Here is an 18,458-nt window from a genome sequence, read left to right on the forward strand (position 1 = left end):
TAGGAAATAAGGAATCTAGAGCAAAGAGATGGAGCCACAGTTGGGTCAACTAGTTATTGAGACATGGAAAGAAGAAAAGACCCTGGCGTGTAGATGTAGTAATACTGAAATATGAAAAACACCTACTCAGTTTCATGACATGCAATATATCTGTTTATTAAATCAAACTCGTGTCTTTGTTCTTAGTAAACAAACCAAATAATCTTGCCTACTTACCCTAGCAGAGCTCCAGCCGAGTCACTTCAACAGGAAACAAGGAGAGAGATCAGCATTCACAACTTGTTTTTCAAGCTGAATATGCAAAACAACCCACCTTGCAACTAACATTAGAAGATGAAAAACTGATAACATGATCTGGCAATTCTCAAAAGGGAGCTTAAAAAACTTTTGGCTTAGTCCCAGGTTAGGGATTAAATGTTTATCCAGAGTTAAGTCCAAATGCTGCAGTAAAAGTTAACAGGGCCCTATAAACAAGTTTCACATTTTCATACCAGATATAAAACAAGGCTTTCTCCATCATCCCTCCATTCCACTTGGTTCTACAGGATTCATATAGACAACCTAGGGAAATCAATAAATCCTAGATGGAATGCACAAAGAAGATGGAGGCACGTATAAGTAAAAGTAAGCAATAAAGTAGTGTTTTTATCGCCTCAAGTGCAAGCGGAAAATACAGACTAGTATATACAGTTGTTAGGTGAATTTTAGTGTGTACCAATGATGATTGGTTTTAATCTTCTAATGCCTATAAAATCTCACAATATAGGTATTCAAGGTAGTAGGTAAGTCAATGGAGAACAAATCTACTGTGCATATAGGAAATGCATCTAATTGAAGCAACCACAAGCTGAAATGCAGAGAGCCTGGGAGACTATCCTTTATCTGGCTTTACAACATTAAAGGAGGTGGAGGACTGCTGTATGGAAGTGTATTAGTCCTAGGCCCCTTAGTTTTGAGCTACTGATGGGAATCTCTCAGTACACTGGAACTGTTCTTGGCAGATGATAACCATAACCTGGTAACCCTTCTTAGATTTATTACTTAACAGTAGAAACATGTCTTTAGGCATTGCTTGCTGATTTTTTCTGAATTTTGACTTTCATTTGGATTATACAATTTTATATGTCTTATTTTATGTTTTTGTATTTGATTGGGTTTGTTTATATGTGTGATTTGTTTGTATAATTATCTGGAATGTAAGCAGACTTGCTACTGGAGGAGACACATAGCCCTAATCCAACCAGTGTGTGATTGAGTGAATCAGCCGTCTAAATTATACCTACAGAATAGATAGGTCACTGCCAATTGCTGTGAGGGAGAAAGCCAAAGAGTACTTGTGAGAAAATACCTAGAGACAATCCTTGAAAGAAGAAAAGGACTAAGGCTTTCTCAGATGTTTTATTCTGAAGAAATGCAATACCTTCTTGTCTTCTCCCCCTTTCTTTCTCTTGATAAGAAAAAAATAAGTTAGCACTTTTCTTCTCCCACTGCAATCTGACACAAAAGACCACCTCGAATAAATCACTCGTGCAGTTGTCTGGTATGACACAGTGTCAGATGCTGTCTTTTTGATAAGTTCATTTCCTAAGCAATTCATTTAACCCTTTTTATAGACTTTGTTTTCTCTGACTAAGTCGTGAGTCATTTTTAACACATGAGTACTCCAGGGAAATGTCACACTCATTGCTTGTTTCTCTGCCTGCTTTGCTTTGCTGTATGATTTTTATAAGCCAAAAGACAGAGTTCCTTCTTTGGTTTGCTCAGTTCTGCTGACAACTGGCTGTCATTGGCTCCAGTTGGGCTGATCTTACGGTTGATATAAGGCAAATGAAGTATTTGGGAAAGATCCCCTCAAGAGAATCAAGCAAAATGAAGATGCTCTTAGGAGCCTGTTAGGAAGGACTCATCAAATTTGTGTCGTGCTGTGACTGTCATTTCTTGTACCTCAGAAGTCAGTTCCAAGTTGTATCCACCACCAATAAAATGAGGTTGTCTAGGAAAAATCAAAGTGATCGCTTTTCATCCCAAGGACTTGCTTTAGGACGCAAAGGCTGTCATTCACCTCAACAGAACAGATGGGCTGAGGGCTTCTACAGGGACTTGTTTGTTTTTTTCTCTTGGGGAAAAAAAAACAAAAACCAACTGTTTACCATTTCACAAAAGCTTTTTCTTAGCAGTTTATATTGTAAGCATCCTTGTGAATTCAAAAGAAGTGTACCCCAACTGCTTTGGATTTTCTGTGTCATCTGTGCCTTGAGTGCAGCCAGGGATAAGTGTTTGCGCCCAGGTGTGGTGATAGAAGGCAAGAGAAAAGACTGTGGCAATCTGAAAAGAAAGCTCCCAGCGGGAACTGACTTCTGAAGAAGCAAATGCAATTATTAAAGAGTCCCAGGCATGCCTGCTGTCACAAGAAAGGAGTGTCCCAAAGACTGTTCCAAGATACTGCAGTCAGTAGCTATAAAACCCTTATCTCATTCAGTATGAGCAGAAGCCTCTTGTCTCCCTGTCCTATTCCCTTCATCTTCTTCCTCTCCCTCTCTTTTTTGTTTAGATCTCTAGACTTGAACTGTAGACTTCAGTGGTCTGATGATGTTTATAAAGGGAAAATAAATCAAGAAATTTTCTGAGTAAAGTGATACTGCCTTGTGGTACAGTTCACAGCCTGTGGCACAGAGGTTCTTGAGGGTCAGGTACCCTGTTTGTGATCTTAGTTTTTCCTGAATGGCTGCTGTGCTACACCAGCATGAGCTGTATGTGTCTGGAGAGTTTATCTAGGGGACCCTGTATAGATCCCTTATTTGTTTTCGAACATTCTGTTCTTTTCTTTAATGATTTACTGCTGGTTGTAAGCGCTCTGTACTTAAGAGGCTGAAGGGCATTAATCATTCTCTTAAGGCTTATGTGATGAGAGACATGGATGCTGGAATTGCTACCATGGAGAGACAGCTGGATTCTGGCCACTCCTTTTCAGGGTAACTTTGGAGCTCATACCCCTAAAAGGGCTGAAGCCGAAACGTTTTTGTCAACAGCTGGATTGGTACTGAAGGAGAATGCGTGTGTTATGAAACTCTTTGCTAATCATGAGAATATTCCAGCGTAATATGATGTCATCTAAACTTTTGAATTCTTTTGTGTTCTGTCTGTAGGGCCATATTGTGGTAATGTGATGCCTGTCCCCAAAGAAATTATTCTGGACAGCAATGAAGCGACTATTCACTTTGAGAGTGGATCCCATGTGTCAGGACGAGGCTTTCTGTTGTCCTATGCCAGTAGTGATCATCCAGGTAAAGTGAAATCCAGCAGTAGTAAAGGATTAGTGGCACGGTCCCCTGTATTTAATTATCTTCTCTACACACACAGACTTCAGCCCAAATGTTTCATCCTTAAAATTTCCAGATTAGCATGTACCATGATATTTCTGATAGCGTGTGTGCAAGAAGCAGTTGTAACATTAACCGGATGGAATAGCTGCTGAAATCTTACCTACACAATTTGCAATACAGGCCCAGTGCAAGAGAAAATTAGTACCTTTTCCTTGAAGCTCCACTGTATTCTGAGTGCCAGTATCTACCACACAGTGACAGGATGAAGGGATAGGAGAGATTAAGATTTGATTCCTACGGTTAATACTCTGGGGTATGCGTGACTTTGTTGAAGGTGTAAAGCATAAGAAGAGTAGAAGAGGGAGATGGAAAGACTGAAGGGAAACTGTAGCTATTGCTTCCTATTTAAAAAAAATTGTTTTAAGTATTATACAGAGATACCTTTAAGTGTAATTTCATGTTTAGCCAAATATTTGTCAGTATTTCTACATCCTACAATGGGGATTGACATTTATAAACTTTTCACAGATCTAATCACATGTTTGGAAAGAGCTAACCACTACACACAGACTGAATACAGGTAAAGAGTGTTTGCTGCTTTTTGTGTTCTGGCTTGCTTTGCTCCATCTGTCATCTGGTCCAACTGTCAGAAAATGTCATATAAAGCAAGTACAGTCTTGGATTTCTGGAGAAGTGAATTTTTTTTGAGTTCTGATGCTCAAAGGCCTGGTTGTGAGAAGCAGTAGTGCAGACTGGAAGTCTGCAGCGCAGAAAAATGAGGGAATGGAGTTACAGAGCTCTCAGCAGTTCTCGTTAGGACATACATATACATGGTACATGTAAAAAGAGTTTCTACTTTGAAATTCAAAGTAGCCTTAAATTCCAGTGCTTCTCCTGAGAGCAGATCATGTCCTAGCTGATACAAGATTATCTGAGGACAAGCTATAATTTCTTGGTTCCCTGAACTTTGTGATAGGATTTGAAATGGTAATAAATTGTGCTCTTCTGGCTGCTCCCTGGATGTGCATGTAGGTTTCTTATCTGGGCTGTGCTGAAAACTCGCATGGTAGCATTTCTAGAACAAGAGAATTAAACAGAAATGCCCTTGCAAAACTGCTTTTCTGGTTCTTTGCATGCACTTCACTCATCAATGCAAGGGCGCATTTATTTAAACCTCCTAGACTCAGATCGCCAGCCAGAACTTACTGCTAAAATATTTATTGGTTTGAGAGCATTTCTTCTGTACAAGCTCATTTTTGTGTATCATCACTACAGTTCATGTTTTAAGCAAGCTTCTCTTCTCTCCCTACAGCAGATACTGTCCTGCTGGCTGCAGAGACATAGCAGGTGACATTTCTGGGAATATCGAAGAAGGATACAGAGATGTAAGTGCACAGGATAATGAGGGAAAATTTATAAAGACACAACAGAGAAGCATAACACAACTGGGTTTCAACATTTGTCACTTGACTTTTGTCAGCATTTCCTCCCAGCTGTGTTAAATATACCTTTTATTATCAGTATATGAGTATGTTATCAGTATATAAGCACACAGGGACACATTTCAAACAAACCAATCAATTGTGTGAGAGCAAAGTCCATTGATTGTCAAACACACCTACTGACTTGTGGTTTCTGGCTTTCTGGAAAAGCGCCGCATAAGGTTTATGCCTCTCGAGGTAGTGCTTATGGATGTGCTAAATATTCCTACGACTTCAACTTTTACTTGTTTGCAGTCTATGTGCATTTCCCTAGTAGGAAAATAAAATACACTGCCCAATCACCTCCCACTGATAACTACCAACCTCTGGGGTTGTTCTAACTGCTAGTTCTTTAAAGCAAAGAAGTTGCCTGAGTGATTGCATTTACTCACAGTTTGCATAAAACAGTGCTTTGCCTTCTCTGTGCCCCTCACCCTGGACTCTCCTCCTGTCACGGCTGTGAAATCTTTTTGTCTCTCACAATGCAGCAAGTTTAATCATACTACTGAAGTAAAATCCCACCCTATCACAGATGTACCAGCTGCTGAGTCTCCAAAAAGTCAGTGTTCACGTTTAACCTGTTCATCCAGTTATTCAAGCACTCCACTCCAGCCTGGAAAGTGGCAGAGCTGAAGAAACAAAGAAATGCCACTTTACATTCTCATTATCTGGAGTTATGCTTGCCCTTTCTTGGGGTGATTAGAAAGAAAAGCAGCACATGGCATGACCTCATGTAGATCTTATCTGCACTGAGGAATTTTTGAATGAAATTTTCCCTCCGTTGCTGAGAGGGATTCAGCTTTTCTGATGGGAAGAACCTGCAGGATTCTGGAGACCTGCTGCCTTTGTATTCCCCCTCTCCCACCCCTCCCTGGGGGGGGAAACGGGACAGCTTGCCCTGTAGCTTGTCCAGTAGCATAGCCCAAAGTGGGTCTGTGTGAATGAGACTAGTCTCTGCCAGCAGCCCCTGGGAGTGTCTCCTTTGCGCTTTCCGCCGGTCTTTCTCTCCTCTGCCCAAGCCCAGGGGTACGTTATTGCCACCTGATTCCACACAAGTTGTCTTGCCTGTATTTTTCAGCATTACCCACATGAGATGCTGGCAAATGGGCTATACTTAAAACCGAGCTGCAGCTACTCAGCACATAGCCAAATCTCCTAATGTATGTCATGACTCAGATCCTAAGGTGCAATAATAGATAGGTCTGCCTTCAGGCAGGTCCATCAAGTAATTACCATTTTCTCTTTGCAAAGAAGAGTTGCCTTGCCTTTGACTTTGTTTTCCTAAGGAGTGACACAATACTTATTGGATGAAAATCTCACAGCACCTTCTCAGAAGTAGATTATTTGCTTTTTTATTTAGGGGGGAGAGGTGGGGAAAAGGTGACTTTTGGAAACATTTTCCCAAAGATTACTGTTGTTCATCCCTCCCCGCCTCTTACACCTCTTGAGCCTTTGCCAGATTTTATGAGCTCTAACACCTGTGTTCTAGTGGCTTGGAAGTGAAAGGACTAGCCGGTTGTCAGACTGATCCTCTGAGCTTTGGTTTCTGCTGGCTTCTGCCTTTCAGACCTCGCTGCTGTGCAAGTCGGCGATACATGCAGGCGTTATCGCAGACGAGCTGGGCGGGCAGATCAGCGTCACCCAGCAGAAGGGCATCAGCCACTATGAAGGTGTCTTCGCCAACGGCATCCCCTCACATGAGTGAGTACCAGCAAACTGGGGGCCTGGCTCCAGGAGCAGCCCCAGGGGCACAGATCTATGCTCACACCAGCAAAAGCAGATGGGGATGCCTTTTTTAGGAGGAGAAGCTGTTAGGTGTAGGTGTAGGGGCTTTTGGGCTTTGTTCCTATGGATTTATTAAAATAGTGTTGGCATTAGATATCATGGGAAATATCATATAGGCAAATGTTCCAAGTTTTCAGTGGCTCTATACCATGTAGTGTGGTATTTTCTTCTTTCTTCCTTCTGTTCCTTCCAAAACGTACTTGCAAATTACTTTGTTAGCAGATACATGAAAGTACGATGTTCTGCAACAAACACCTTTAATCGATGTGCTAATAAATCATGATAAATTCATGCTAAAGTTTAAAAAAAGCTAGGAAGAGTGAATAAATGAAAAGTGCAGTTGAGCCATAGGGGATTTAACAAACAACTTCTTAAACATTTTGCTTTTGTCATGTTCAGGGTTTTACTCTCTTAGAATATTTATAGCAAGGGTGTTACAGTTACCACTTATCTTCTGACTTCTAATTGCGCTGTTGTTGAAGTAGAAACAAATCCTCTAATCTCTATCCAGCACAGTAAGCCCTTCCAGCAACTGCCTCTGTCACTCCTGTTGGTCTATATTTTTTAGTTTCAAATGTTATCTGGATTTTACATGAGGTGGTCTTTTTTTTTTTTTTTTTTTTTTGTAGGAAGGGAAATCTCAGTCCCATAGCCTGTAACAGCCAAGGGAATGTGTCTTTTTTCTACCTTTTCCTGCTTTGCCCATGATTTCTCCACACACTCCTGACAATTTTACAATCATGGATTCATTCATGAAAAATACCCAACCGAATATTCATCGGGTTTGTTGCTGTGTTTAAACTTCAGCACACATAGAAATGCTTTATATATAACAGCACTGGAGTATAAAAGCTGGGTAGGATGTAGACCACTAGCTGAAGGCCTGTGAAGCCTAAATATTCCCTATTTTTCTTGAAAGCTGATTGCCAAAGAAAATTAATATAAACTTGTCTCAGGCAGAGCAGCACTGAGAGCTCAGCTCAGGCACCAAGTCCCTCCATAAAACAAATAATACAGATTCTTTCCACGACACATGCCAGCGTAGTGAAACCCTAAATTAAATGTTTTGTGCCTTATCTAAAGATGTTACAGAACTATTTACATAGAATGATATGTTCGTGATCCTTGAGAACCCCAGGAGTAACTTGGACAGTAGTGTATAAAATGTTATAATGAAAGGCAGCTGAGATTCCCATTTGTATTTTTTTCACAGTACAAGAGCTAGTGGGCAATGAATTAAGTGTATAAGGCAGCAAATGTACACGTGCTGTACAATTATGCAAACACTGTATAATTAACCCATCACCTTACTGCCAAGTGTCCTTTTAATGTTGCTATTCACAAGATATCCTATACATTTCACGTGGATAATAGGAGTACCCACGGAGATGCAAACTTTTCTCTGTTACATCAAGTGGGAAAACTCCCATTTCCTTGAAGCAGAGTTGAAACATGTGCTTCCAGGCTGAAGCCAGCCTCCAGGGCTTGGGTTTAGCCCATTTAACATGAGGCCCCTGAGACAGCACCTTAAGGAGGAGGGCAGCCTCCTCAGCTCTCCTGCATACCAGGTGCTCCTCCACCATGATGCACACTTCAAGGGGACTCAGTTGCCCCAAGGACACTTTCTACAGATTACACAGGGAGCCCTAGGTAAACAGGTTCACACTAGGTTGGATGCCTGCAAACTAGATGGCATGGATTTTGAGACAAATGGGAGTATGAACACAGTGCTTCCGGGATGCTTTTGCTGCTCTTGGGAGCTGGGACAACCCTGGGAGCTGATGAACTGCTGGTGTGAGCTCATTATCCCAGGAGAGGGAAATTGGAGGCTGCAGGGGAATCCTTTTATTTTAAACCATGAAAAACTGTTCCTAGAAACAGTGGGCCTGTTTACTAAGAAAATGAACCAATGCATTTCATGCTTTAAAAAGGCTTTTATAAGAGGTATTTCCGAAGCTGCAAGGCTTCCCTGTCCTTGGGGTACCTACACGCTGCAAGAAATTCCTGCTGAGCAGCCAGTGCCAGTGCAGAAAAATTGGTGCTTGAACAGCAGTGATTTAAGAGCTTTTTAGATGCCCTTAAATAAAAGCTTACTCAAGTTTTAAAAATCTCATTTATAGTGGGTTTCAGTATTAAAGATTTAAATTATTTAGTGACTTGAGCTGAAACTGACCTAATCAACGGCTGCTGCTGGAGTGCATCGAGCTGTTAAGTATCTGTGTTGTAATGTGATGGTGGGGTTACAGCTCGCTCCCTCACCAACCCACAAGAGCTGACCTTGACCTCCCTGACTCCATTTTTTCAGTGCCCTTGTTCCGCTCCAGCATCTGTGAGGTTTACAGCTCTTATGATCCATGTGTGGACCTGCACCCACAAATACCATAATGAAGATCAAATGGATGGATTTATTGAGCAGTTTTGATACCCCAGTACAAATATATGAGGGGTTAACTTTGTGATGTGACCTGGCCTGCAACTGTAGTGTGTTCACGTGAAATCATGTGTCTTTGAAAATGCAAGAGACCACATGCTCATAAACTGAAAGATGAGATTCGGGGTTAACCTGCACTGCTTATAAAAAGCTTCCTTGAGACCACTTGGAACAAAATTACACTGACAGAAATTTACTATGGGAAGCAGCATTCTTTTTGTGCAGAGCTGCTGACACAGGGCTCCAGTGCAGTCTTACAGCTGATACTGTGGGTGAAGCAGGATCCTGAATGTTGTCAGGAAAATGAGGAACATGGGGCGAAAACATCCCTTAAAGGACAAAGTGAAATTTGTGTGACAAATGTCACCTGTCACATTAGAAAATTGATGAATTACCACTTACTGAATTAGTTTGTCCTCTTCAGTGACTTGCAGAATTATAGCAGATATATTTCAGCTTGGTTTCTTGGCTTTATAGACTTTAGGAACACTAACCGCCTCTGCAGCCCTCTATGTGAAAGGGATCTGGGTAACTTTTTTATTACAAAGCTTTATCTAATAAATAAGTATTTGAGGAGGGCTGTGATTTCTGTTTTGGGTAGGTTTTACTGATTCCCATACGTATTTATTTTCTTTTTGCTTGAAATGGATAGCTTTGCATTCACTAAGAAAGCAAAATTTGTTTTGGCTGTAATGTCAAACTGGTTTGGAGTGAGCAGAGCACATCTGATTGCCTCTGAGGATTGCCTGGGGAGGTAGATGTGGGAGGGAGGGCTTGAGTTTTTCCTTCTAGCTACTCTACCGCATACATGCCCAAATAAATCAGCTCCCTCCCAGTGCTCTCCATCATCTCTGAAGGGCTTCGTTTGCCTGTAGTCATTAGTTTTCCCTCAGTGACAAAAAGAGATAGTGTTTTTATTGACCTTGACATGGGACCACTTTCCTATTCCCCATTTGCAGTGCTCTCAAAACATACAGCCATGCCCACAACTGTTAGCCTGCAGACAGTACCTTGGGGGAAATTTTCCTGGCCAACAACAAAGAGCAGCTTGAAAAGGAGCTGTCTTGACGCTTAAGTGCAGAAATTGTTTTCCTGCTCAGTCATGCTGGCCATGGCTTTTCAAAAGGGGCAAGTGATGTGTGCAGATAATCAAAGTGACATTGAAGGGGTCAGATTTTCCTGAAATTCAAACAAATTTCATGTTTAAACCTGGGCTTTTATTTTTATTAGGCAGACAGACAGTCATCACTTCTAGAATGAAACCTCAGGGGCATTTATTTCACTGGAAATCAGAAAGCTGCTTGTTGGGAGGCCAAGGAAAGCTCAGCTTTCCCTTACCGTTGTGATTTTATCTTGTCCTGCATTGTGCAAGGTTGTATGGAGTGACCTAGGAAATGGCTTTTCTCCTGAAACAAAGCAGTCCATGTCAGGAGGAGGAAGAAAAGGGGAGCCATAGATGTGGTTCTGTTAATGGAGCAAAATAAACCATTCCTGATAGGAGCTGTTGGTCATGGTTCTAACAGAACTGGTTCCCATATGGGTTAAAACAAGGAGTAGTTTTCATTCAGTCTGGCTGTAATACACCTGTATCTCAACTAGGAATGAGTTGGCATGGTTTAGTCACCATCACGTGTAACTCTTTCACAGTGCTTGATGCTGGGTTTTCTTCAAAATAGAAGTTGACTTAGACTAATAGAGAGTCATTGGCTTCAGTGAAGTTGTTCCAATTTAATGCAAGTGAGAAGAGACCCGGGCCCGGTAGCTCCAGGCCCTCTTAAGCTTCCCCAATCCTGGCTCTTTTGAATGCTCTTATATTGCTGGTCTGAGGAGCAGAAGGGGAAAGCTTACCCACAGCAGTACAGGGCCTGTGCAGAGGAGAAAAGCAAAAGTATACAGCAAGAGTAACAGGCTGATGGGATGGGGAGTCACTTTAAAACATAACAAATGCTCCAAACCATGAGAAAAATGATCTGAATTCAGTCACGCTGGGAGATGCACTAAAGTGTTCTTACTGGGTTGGTAGGCAGCCAACAAAGTAAGTCATTAGCTGGTCAGAAATATTTTGCTAGATAAACAGTGATCCTGAAACTGTACCTCGGCATTCCTGTAACTGCATCCTGAAAGGCTGAATTACCTTTTTCCTTTCTTACAGTGGGTCACTGTCAGATAAGCGGTTTATGTTTACTTCAAATGGTAAGAATAATGGCTTTATTTTTAGTTATTCAAATTTTACCGTCTTATTTAAGTATTTTCTATAGAAGATTTGAAAAGTAATCAGGAGAATGCCAGGCTGTGTCTAGGAGGGATATTTTAGGGCAGCAATCTTTTAAAACTGGCAAGTGAATAAAAAAATTGAAGGGATATGAAGTGAGCTAGGAAAAAAACAACATAGAATAGGAATAGGTCATATGTACATAGGCGAGAAACAGAAATAGTATTCTGCTGTTAGATTTCTGGTGCCAGCATATGAAAAATGGCAATCAGATAATCCCATTTTTATGTATTTCAGGCAGCAGAAAATGAAAGCAGTTTTTCGTCAGACATTTATAAACTCCATCTTCGTTATACAAGAAGAGAACGAAAACATAGGAGGAATGAAAATATATTTACATTGCACTGATACAGAACGAGTTTTTGTTTATGACTTTCCAAGATGCAAAAGCTTCTTTAAACTGTCAAGCTGTTCATTTGCATAAAACATAGTGAAGAAGGGGAAAAAGTTCACACTCGTTCATTTGAATTATATTTCAGTCATCTGAGATAAAATCATTTACTATTCCACTGAAAACTGTAAAGCATGTACAGGCCTTTGAAACTGCCAGGGAATTATTTTTAACTTCATTGAAACCTTATTCCACTGGCCTGTTTTCTCTGAAGAACCTTGATGTGCAGAAATGTTGTGGGTTCTTTGGTGGAGTTTGTAATACTTACCTGCAGCTATTATCCTCATGATATCACCTCCTGGCAGCAGTATCAAGGAGCTTCTCTGATGAGTAACTTTCCTAGCCCTAATTGCAGGTGAGAATCATGAAATATTTACAGTAAAGTGCTCTTTTCGGTACAGTGCCTTCATCTGAGAAACATTTTGTACAGCAAAATTAGTTAATGCCAATCTCTAAACATAAATATTGTTTCAGAAGAAAAAAAAAACAAGAAATCTTCAGAGGAATGAGAAAAAAAACTGTAGGGATTAAAAGCAAAATGGCAAAAACAGCAGATGTAGTCAGGAGGAGTCATCTATGTAGGAGTTAAATTGGTAAAGGAGTGGGCCTGCAGCACACTGGTACTGGATCATCCACTACAAATTGACTGGCAAACACACAGCTAATGGATAGCATCAGGCTAGCGCTAGATTAAGCAACATCTGACTTTGCTGTTGTGGGTGGTCTTCATATGTTGCTAGCCTAACATAAAAATAAGCTGTGAAAATGCAAAATAACTCCTTCGGCCTGTCTGTCTGGGGACTTCTAGGCTGCAACAAATCTCTCAGTCTGGAAGAGGGATTCCTCTCTAAGAGCCAGATTACTGCATCTTCCTACTGGGAGGACAGCAATGAATTTGGGCAGCTATTCCAGTGGTCTCCTGACAAGGCTTGGCTTCAAGTCCCGGGATTGGCTTGGGCCTCTAACCACAGCAGCAATCGTGAATGGCTGGAGATAGACCTTGGAGAGAAGAAGAGAATAACAGGTATGCTATTGTCACTGTCTGATTATTAGAAGCTGGGGTTTCAGCTGGAGGGGAAACTGAATGCAGCTGAAAAGCTAATAATGCAATGTTTCTTTCATTAAATTTAATGAAATGATCTACATTGAGGAATATCATTTTCCTATTAAAAAAAAAAAAATCATGGCTATTTACAAGACTGGTCTTTCTATAGGGAGATAGGATTGAACTTAACTGTCATGTGTGTCTGGTCTGTAAACATGCTGTTAGGCTCAGAACAAGATACTTAATGCAGGGACCAGCAGAGTCTGGATGGATTATAAATGATAAAGTCATAGCCTTTGAAACAATGGCCCAATGAAAGAAATTCCTGTTTCCATCTCCTGGTTTATTAAAAATGTAAATTACAGTTCCTGCTAAAGATATAAAGACTGCTGATAATCACAGAATCATAGAATCATAGAATAGTTCGGGTTGGAAAGGACCTTAAGATCATCTATTTCCACACCCCCTGCCATGGGCAGGGGCACCTTACGCTAAATCATATCACCCAAGGCCTCATCCAACCTGGCCTTGAACACCACCAGGGATGGAGCATTCACAACCTCCCTGGGCAACCTATTCCAGTGCCTCACCACCCTAACAGGAAAGAATTTCCTTCTTATATCCAACCTAAACTTCCCCTCTTTAAGTTTTAACCCATTACCCCTTGTCCTGTCACTACAGTCCCTAATGAAGAGTCCCTCTCCAGCACCCCTATAGCCCCCCTTCAGATACTGGAAGGCTGCTATGAGGTCTCCATGCAGCCTTCTCTTCTCCAGGCTGAACAGCCCCAACTTCCTCAGCCTGTCTTCATACGGGAGGTGTTCCAGTCCCCTGATCATCCTCGTGGCCCTTCTCTGGACTTGTTCCAACAGTTCCATGTCCTTTTTATGTTGAGGACACCAGAACTGCACACAATACTCCAAGTGAGGTCTCACAAGAGCAGAGTAGAGGGGCAGGATCACCTCCTTCGACCTGCTGGTCACGCTCCTTTTGATGCAGCCCAGGATACGGTTGGCTTCCTGGGCTGCAAGCGCACACTGAAACCAGCTCATGTTCATTTTCTCATCAACCAACACCTCCAAGTCCTTCTCCGCAGGGCTGCTCTGAATCTCTTCTCTGCCCAACCTGCAGCTGTGCCTGGGATTGCTCCGACCCAGGTGTAGGACCTTGCACTTGGCATGGTTAAACTTCATGAGGTTGGCATCAGCCCACCTCACAAGCGTGTCAAGGTCCCTCTGGATGGCATTCCTTCCCTCCAGCATATCAACCGAACCACACAGCTTGGTGTCATCGGCAAACTTGCTGAGGGCGCACTCAATCCCACTGTCCATGTCAGCGACGAAGATGTTAAACAAGACCGGTCCCAACACCGATCCCTGAGGGACACCACTCGTTACTGGTCTGCAGCCGGACATTGAACCATTGACCACAACTCTTTGTGTGCGGCCATCCAGTCAGTTCTTTATCCACCCAGTGGTCCATCCATCAAATTGATGTCGCACCAATTTAGAGACAAGGATGTCGTGTGGGATAAGGACTGTAACATCAAAAAGCAATTACCATTTTTTTGAGTCATTAATTTGGACTCTGTTAAAAATTCCATTGCTGTAAATTCTCAATTTAGAAGTTATTTCCATTCTTTTCCCAATTTTTAAATTCAATTTTAACATGGTTTGAAATGTAAATTAAGACTTTGTAGGCCAAGTTCTCTGAACTGTTTTGGCCTCTCTATTTGCATTTAAAAATGTTCCTTTAAAACAGACACCTAACAAATGAAAATGTATTTTGCATTTTATTAAAAGGGATTAAGACCACTGGTTCTGGATACATGACGTTGAATTTCAACTTCTACATAAAGACATTTACAATGAACTACAGAAATAACAACTCAAAATGGAGAACCTACAAAGGGATTCTGAGCAATGAAGAAAAGGTAAGGGAAAGTGGGAGGGGTAGGAAAATACAGAGCAATAACGTGCATGCTGCTTTGACACTGAAGGGCAGGCGTTCACTGTCAAGAAAGATTAGGAGTTTCAGACTTGTCTAGACTTGGGTTGTCTTCACCACTGTAATTTACGGCCACAGAGTAGATAGTGAGCTTGTCATAACAAGGAAATTATCCAGAGCTTGCTGAAGTTGTGAGACACACACAGCGAGGCATGTGTACGTCTGTATCGTCCTCTTAAAAGAATGGTGTAATTAAAGATGTACAACAGGCTGTTTGGGCAAGTCTTTAGCTCAGCTCAGCACTTGCCTAAGCTGGTAACACTGTACCAATGCAGAAGCATTGGTTAGTATGGCACCAGCAAAGCTGAGATTCAGGTTTAGATCCACCAGGATGGTCAGCCTACCCCCTCCACACACATGCAAAACAACTGACTCCGGTAAAAACACAATGCTGCTGTGGAGCTGTGCCTGTGGGCCAAGCTTCTGCTCAGGCTGTGCTATGATCACCAGGGCTCTCTGCCCCTTGCTGGCAGCGCTCTGCTGACACAAGTGGGCACAGCCTGCCTCTGTTAGGAGGAACTGATGGAGCTGAATGTAAAATAAATGTTTTTACACCAGGATACCTGTCCACACAACAGCTTTCACGGACTCTAAGCGACTTTAGCAATGAACAGATAAAAGCAGTGCACCTAGCTCCTGCAGACAGTGGATGTGGTGCACAGGTTTGTCTGATAACTTTTTCCCTGAAAACCTCATGTTTCCTTTCAAACAAAAAAACACCCAACAAAAGCCCCCCTCCTTGCCCCACAGGGTTCAGTCAGACCTTCACTCATCAGTTCTGAGGGAGCTCAGCACAATATGGCTCTACCTGGTCCTCAGTCCTGATGGCAGTTTAGAAAACTTGGTGGAGCTGTAGAGAGATTTCCTACCAGCTCTGATTTTCTCAGCTTGTATAGCAGGAATTTCACTGTGCAATGTTAAATAGTTTAATATTTTTTAAATGTTAAACTAAGCAGGTGTTGGCCCCAAAAGTAACAAAACAACCTAGCAGTGGCTGAACTGTGGATGCTAGCTATTGAAAATATGCAGGCTTGCAGTTTTCTACAATGACTTGTCATATACAAACAATCCTATGAAAGTATTATATGTGATCTTAGTTTCAGCTAAGGCACATGAGAAAAACCTGTCCCTTCAGAGCCCCATGTGGCCTGACATTTTATCTTAAGATATGCTGAGTTCACTTCCCTATCTCATCAGGCTTTTTAGTTTTCCTCAATCATGCTGAAGCATCTCCAAGAACTAATTTTGCTAGGACTACTGTTCTGCACATGGGCTGTTCTGACTCTAGGGAATACTGTATAAATGCAGGGAAAAGAAGACACAAATGCGTAGTTAACAGTCACTCTTCAAACTTGATACAGAAAACTGACCATTTTACTAAAATATCTAGAAATATTTCACTTAAATTTTGCCTTTTTATATTTTTATCCCGTTGCCCAAGTAGGGGCAACAGTACTGTTGTACAGTACAGTATAACAGTCTGCAGTACTATTAAATAAAAAATGATAGCATTATTATACCAGCATATATTAACTAGAAATTACATAGAACTGAAAAAGAGTGATAGTCTTTCTTCTCTGAGCTAACAGAAAAATGTCATCATCTGTCAGAACTAAAAAAGATTATTTCTTTCCAGAACTCTCAATTCCAAATATCCACATTATCACTATATTAGTTTTAGAATAATGAAAACCTTTGAAGTTGGATGTCAAGAGCACTTTGAAGAGAGAGACTTAAACCAGAGCAAACAAACTGTTTATGCTTTGTTGCAGATATTCCAAGGCAACTCCAACTCCGGTGATGTAGTACGCAATAACTTCATCCCTCCAATAGTGGCCCGTTACGTGCGAATTATCCCTCAAACTTGGAACCAAAGAATAGCATTGAAGCTCGAGCTGATGGGTTGTCGAATTATGCAAGGTATGGGGTAAGCATTGCTCCCCAGGGTCCCATGGTGCCTCCAAAGGCCCCTGTGCTACCACAGTGCCACTGATGTGCCCTTCTCTTTTGCAGCTAATAGTTCATTTACACATTCAATGTGGCAGAAGCCAAGTCAGAGCACAGAAGCCTCCCTTGGAAAAGAGGACAGGACTGTTACAGAGCCCATCCCATCAGAAGAAACTAACTTAGGTAAGACGACCTAGTGCTGCATTTTCTCTAGGATGCATCACATCTTCAGCCCAGCCTGAGTGAACTTTAAACTTTCTCACAAATCAGAACTTTCCTTCAGACCTTTCAGATTAAAGGTTAATGACAGAGAGGAGAGGGGGAAGCATAGGTTCTTTTTGTCTTAAGGCATGAAAAGATATTGATGTGTGAAACAGCCAGCTTTTGTTTCCCTGCCATATGGTTTATTTGCTGTGCTTGGTAGGTGGTTCAAGGGACTATACTGAGCACTCAGTAGTTTTGTGGATCCCCACTCTCTTCCTGGATTTTGTAACTTTTGTATACGTAAGGCAGTGGTCTCAAAATATGTTACCTTCTCTCTACACAACCATGACTTTTTATAGAGCAGGTCACCAGCTCTAAGTAGTGTAGAGTAGTGCACGGCTGTGTAATTAAACACTTTCCCATAATGCTTGTGCTCATGGGGACTCAAGACAACCATAATTCATATACTTCTTCCTATATTCGAGTCTTCATATTGTAATGTTGTAGAGGTAACTTCTCAGATTTAAAAGGAAACAAACAAAACTTGCTGCTTATACTGACTGTTTGGAGGACCCGTAGCCAGGAAGGAATTACCAGACCCAGTGCACCAAGCACTGCTACCCATTAGGCAGCTGATAATTGTAGAAAGAAGCAATCACAGTAAGAGAAAAAGCTCTTCTGAAAGTGCACTGCTCTGACTAAGAGCAATGTTCATCTGTGCAACGATGTGGGTAGATTGTATCCGTGTTCACTGAAAATGAAATCTACTGAGATTTCATCTGCTAAATTGTAAATACCCTGTGGACATGTGTACTACCCTATTCTAACAGCCTGATAAGTGTCTGTAGGAATAGCAGGAGGCGCACTCCTGACAGAAGAGCCATCCCACTGCTAGTTCTCAAATCCCTGCCCTAAACCATGTTGTGTTAGAATTTACCAGAAGCTAAACAGATTTTTCCCTAGCTCTACTCCAGGAAATCTTTGAACTATTTTGACTGAAACATTTCAACCAGTTCAGCACGAGCCAGATACTCAGCATATAAAATTGCAGCCTCATTTGACAGTTTCATAAGCAACAGAAAACAAAGTGTGTGTAAGTGGCTTTTGAAAGTTACCTAGCGTGTAATAAGAAAGAACTGCTCTTTGTAAGGATGCATATAGATGTTAAGTCAAGTGTCAGCCTTGACAAAATATGTTTAAGTCTTCCTCTCAACACTGTTCCACATAGGTCCATGGCAACCAAGTATGGCTGAGGAGTGGTTTTGCAGTTTTCTAGTTTTACATTTTCATGCTCTCTTGCATGGAGTGTTCCTGCAAGATTACCTGTGTTTTGCTGTATTCTCTGTAGTAAAAATCACCAGCTTCAGAGTAATTTGGCTTTTAAACTTTTATCCTTTTTTTTTTCCCTTATGCAGGCTTGAAGCTTACCGCTATAATTGCCCCCATCCTCATCGTGCTGTGTCTGTTCCTGTTCTCTGGAATTTGTATCTGTGCAGCCCTACGCAAGTAAGATACTGGCTTTTGTCATTGGAGGCATTTGTGGTTGCTTAGCTAGTGTGTCCAACTACGTGC

General features: G+C 41.5%; 1 protein-coding gene across 1 annotated transcript in view; it reads left to right on the plus strand.

Moving 5' to 3' along the window:
• The window catches only part of DCBLD1 (discoidin, CUB and LCCL domain containing 1), a 48,496-nt gene that overhangs the window by 22,600 nt on the left and 7,438 nt on the right, over nt 1-18,458 (plus strand). The window contains exons 3-12 of the mRNA XM_057413213.1: nt 3,147-3,284; nt 3,852-3,903; nt 4,636-4,708; nt 6,372-6,505; nt 11,173-11,213; nt 12,492-12,707; nt 14,531-14,661; nt 16,508-16,655; nt 16,749-16,865; nt 18,302-18,392. Of these exons, the coding sequence (XP_057269196.1) occupies nt 3,147-3,284; nt 3,852-3,903; nt 4,636-4,708; nt 6,372-6,505; nt 11,173-11,213; nt 12,492-12,707; nt 14,531-14,661; nt 16,508-16,655; nt 16,749-16,865; nt 18,302-18,392 (1,141 nt within the window). The remainder of the gene's footprint in view (nt 1-3,146; nt 3,285-3,851; nt 3,904-4,635; nt 4,709-6,371; nt 6,506-11,172; nt 11,214-12,491; nt 12,708-14,530; nt 14,662-16,507; nt 16,656-16,748; nt 16,866-18,301; nt 18,393-18,458) is intronic.

The sequence above is a fragment of the Pezoporus wallicus genome, unplaced genomic scaffold (assembly GCF_028554395.1).
Source record: "Pezoporus wallicus isolate ANWC-B61680 ecotype Strahan unplaced genomic scaffold, APGP_CSIRO_Pwel_v1 contig_7505, whole genome shotgun sequence".
NCBI classification, from domain to species: Eukaryota; Metazoa; Chordata; class Aves; order Psittaciformes; family Psittacidae; genus Pezoporus; species Pezoporus wallicus.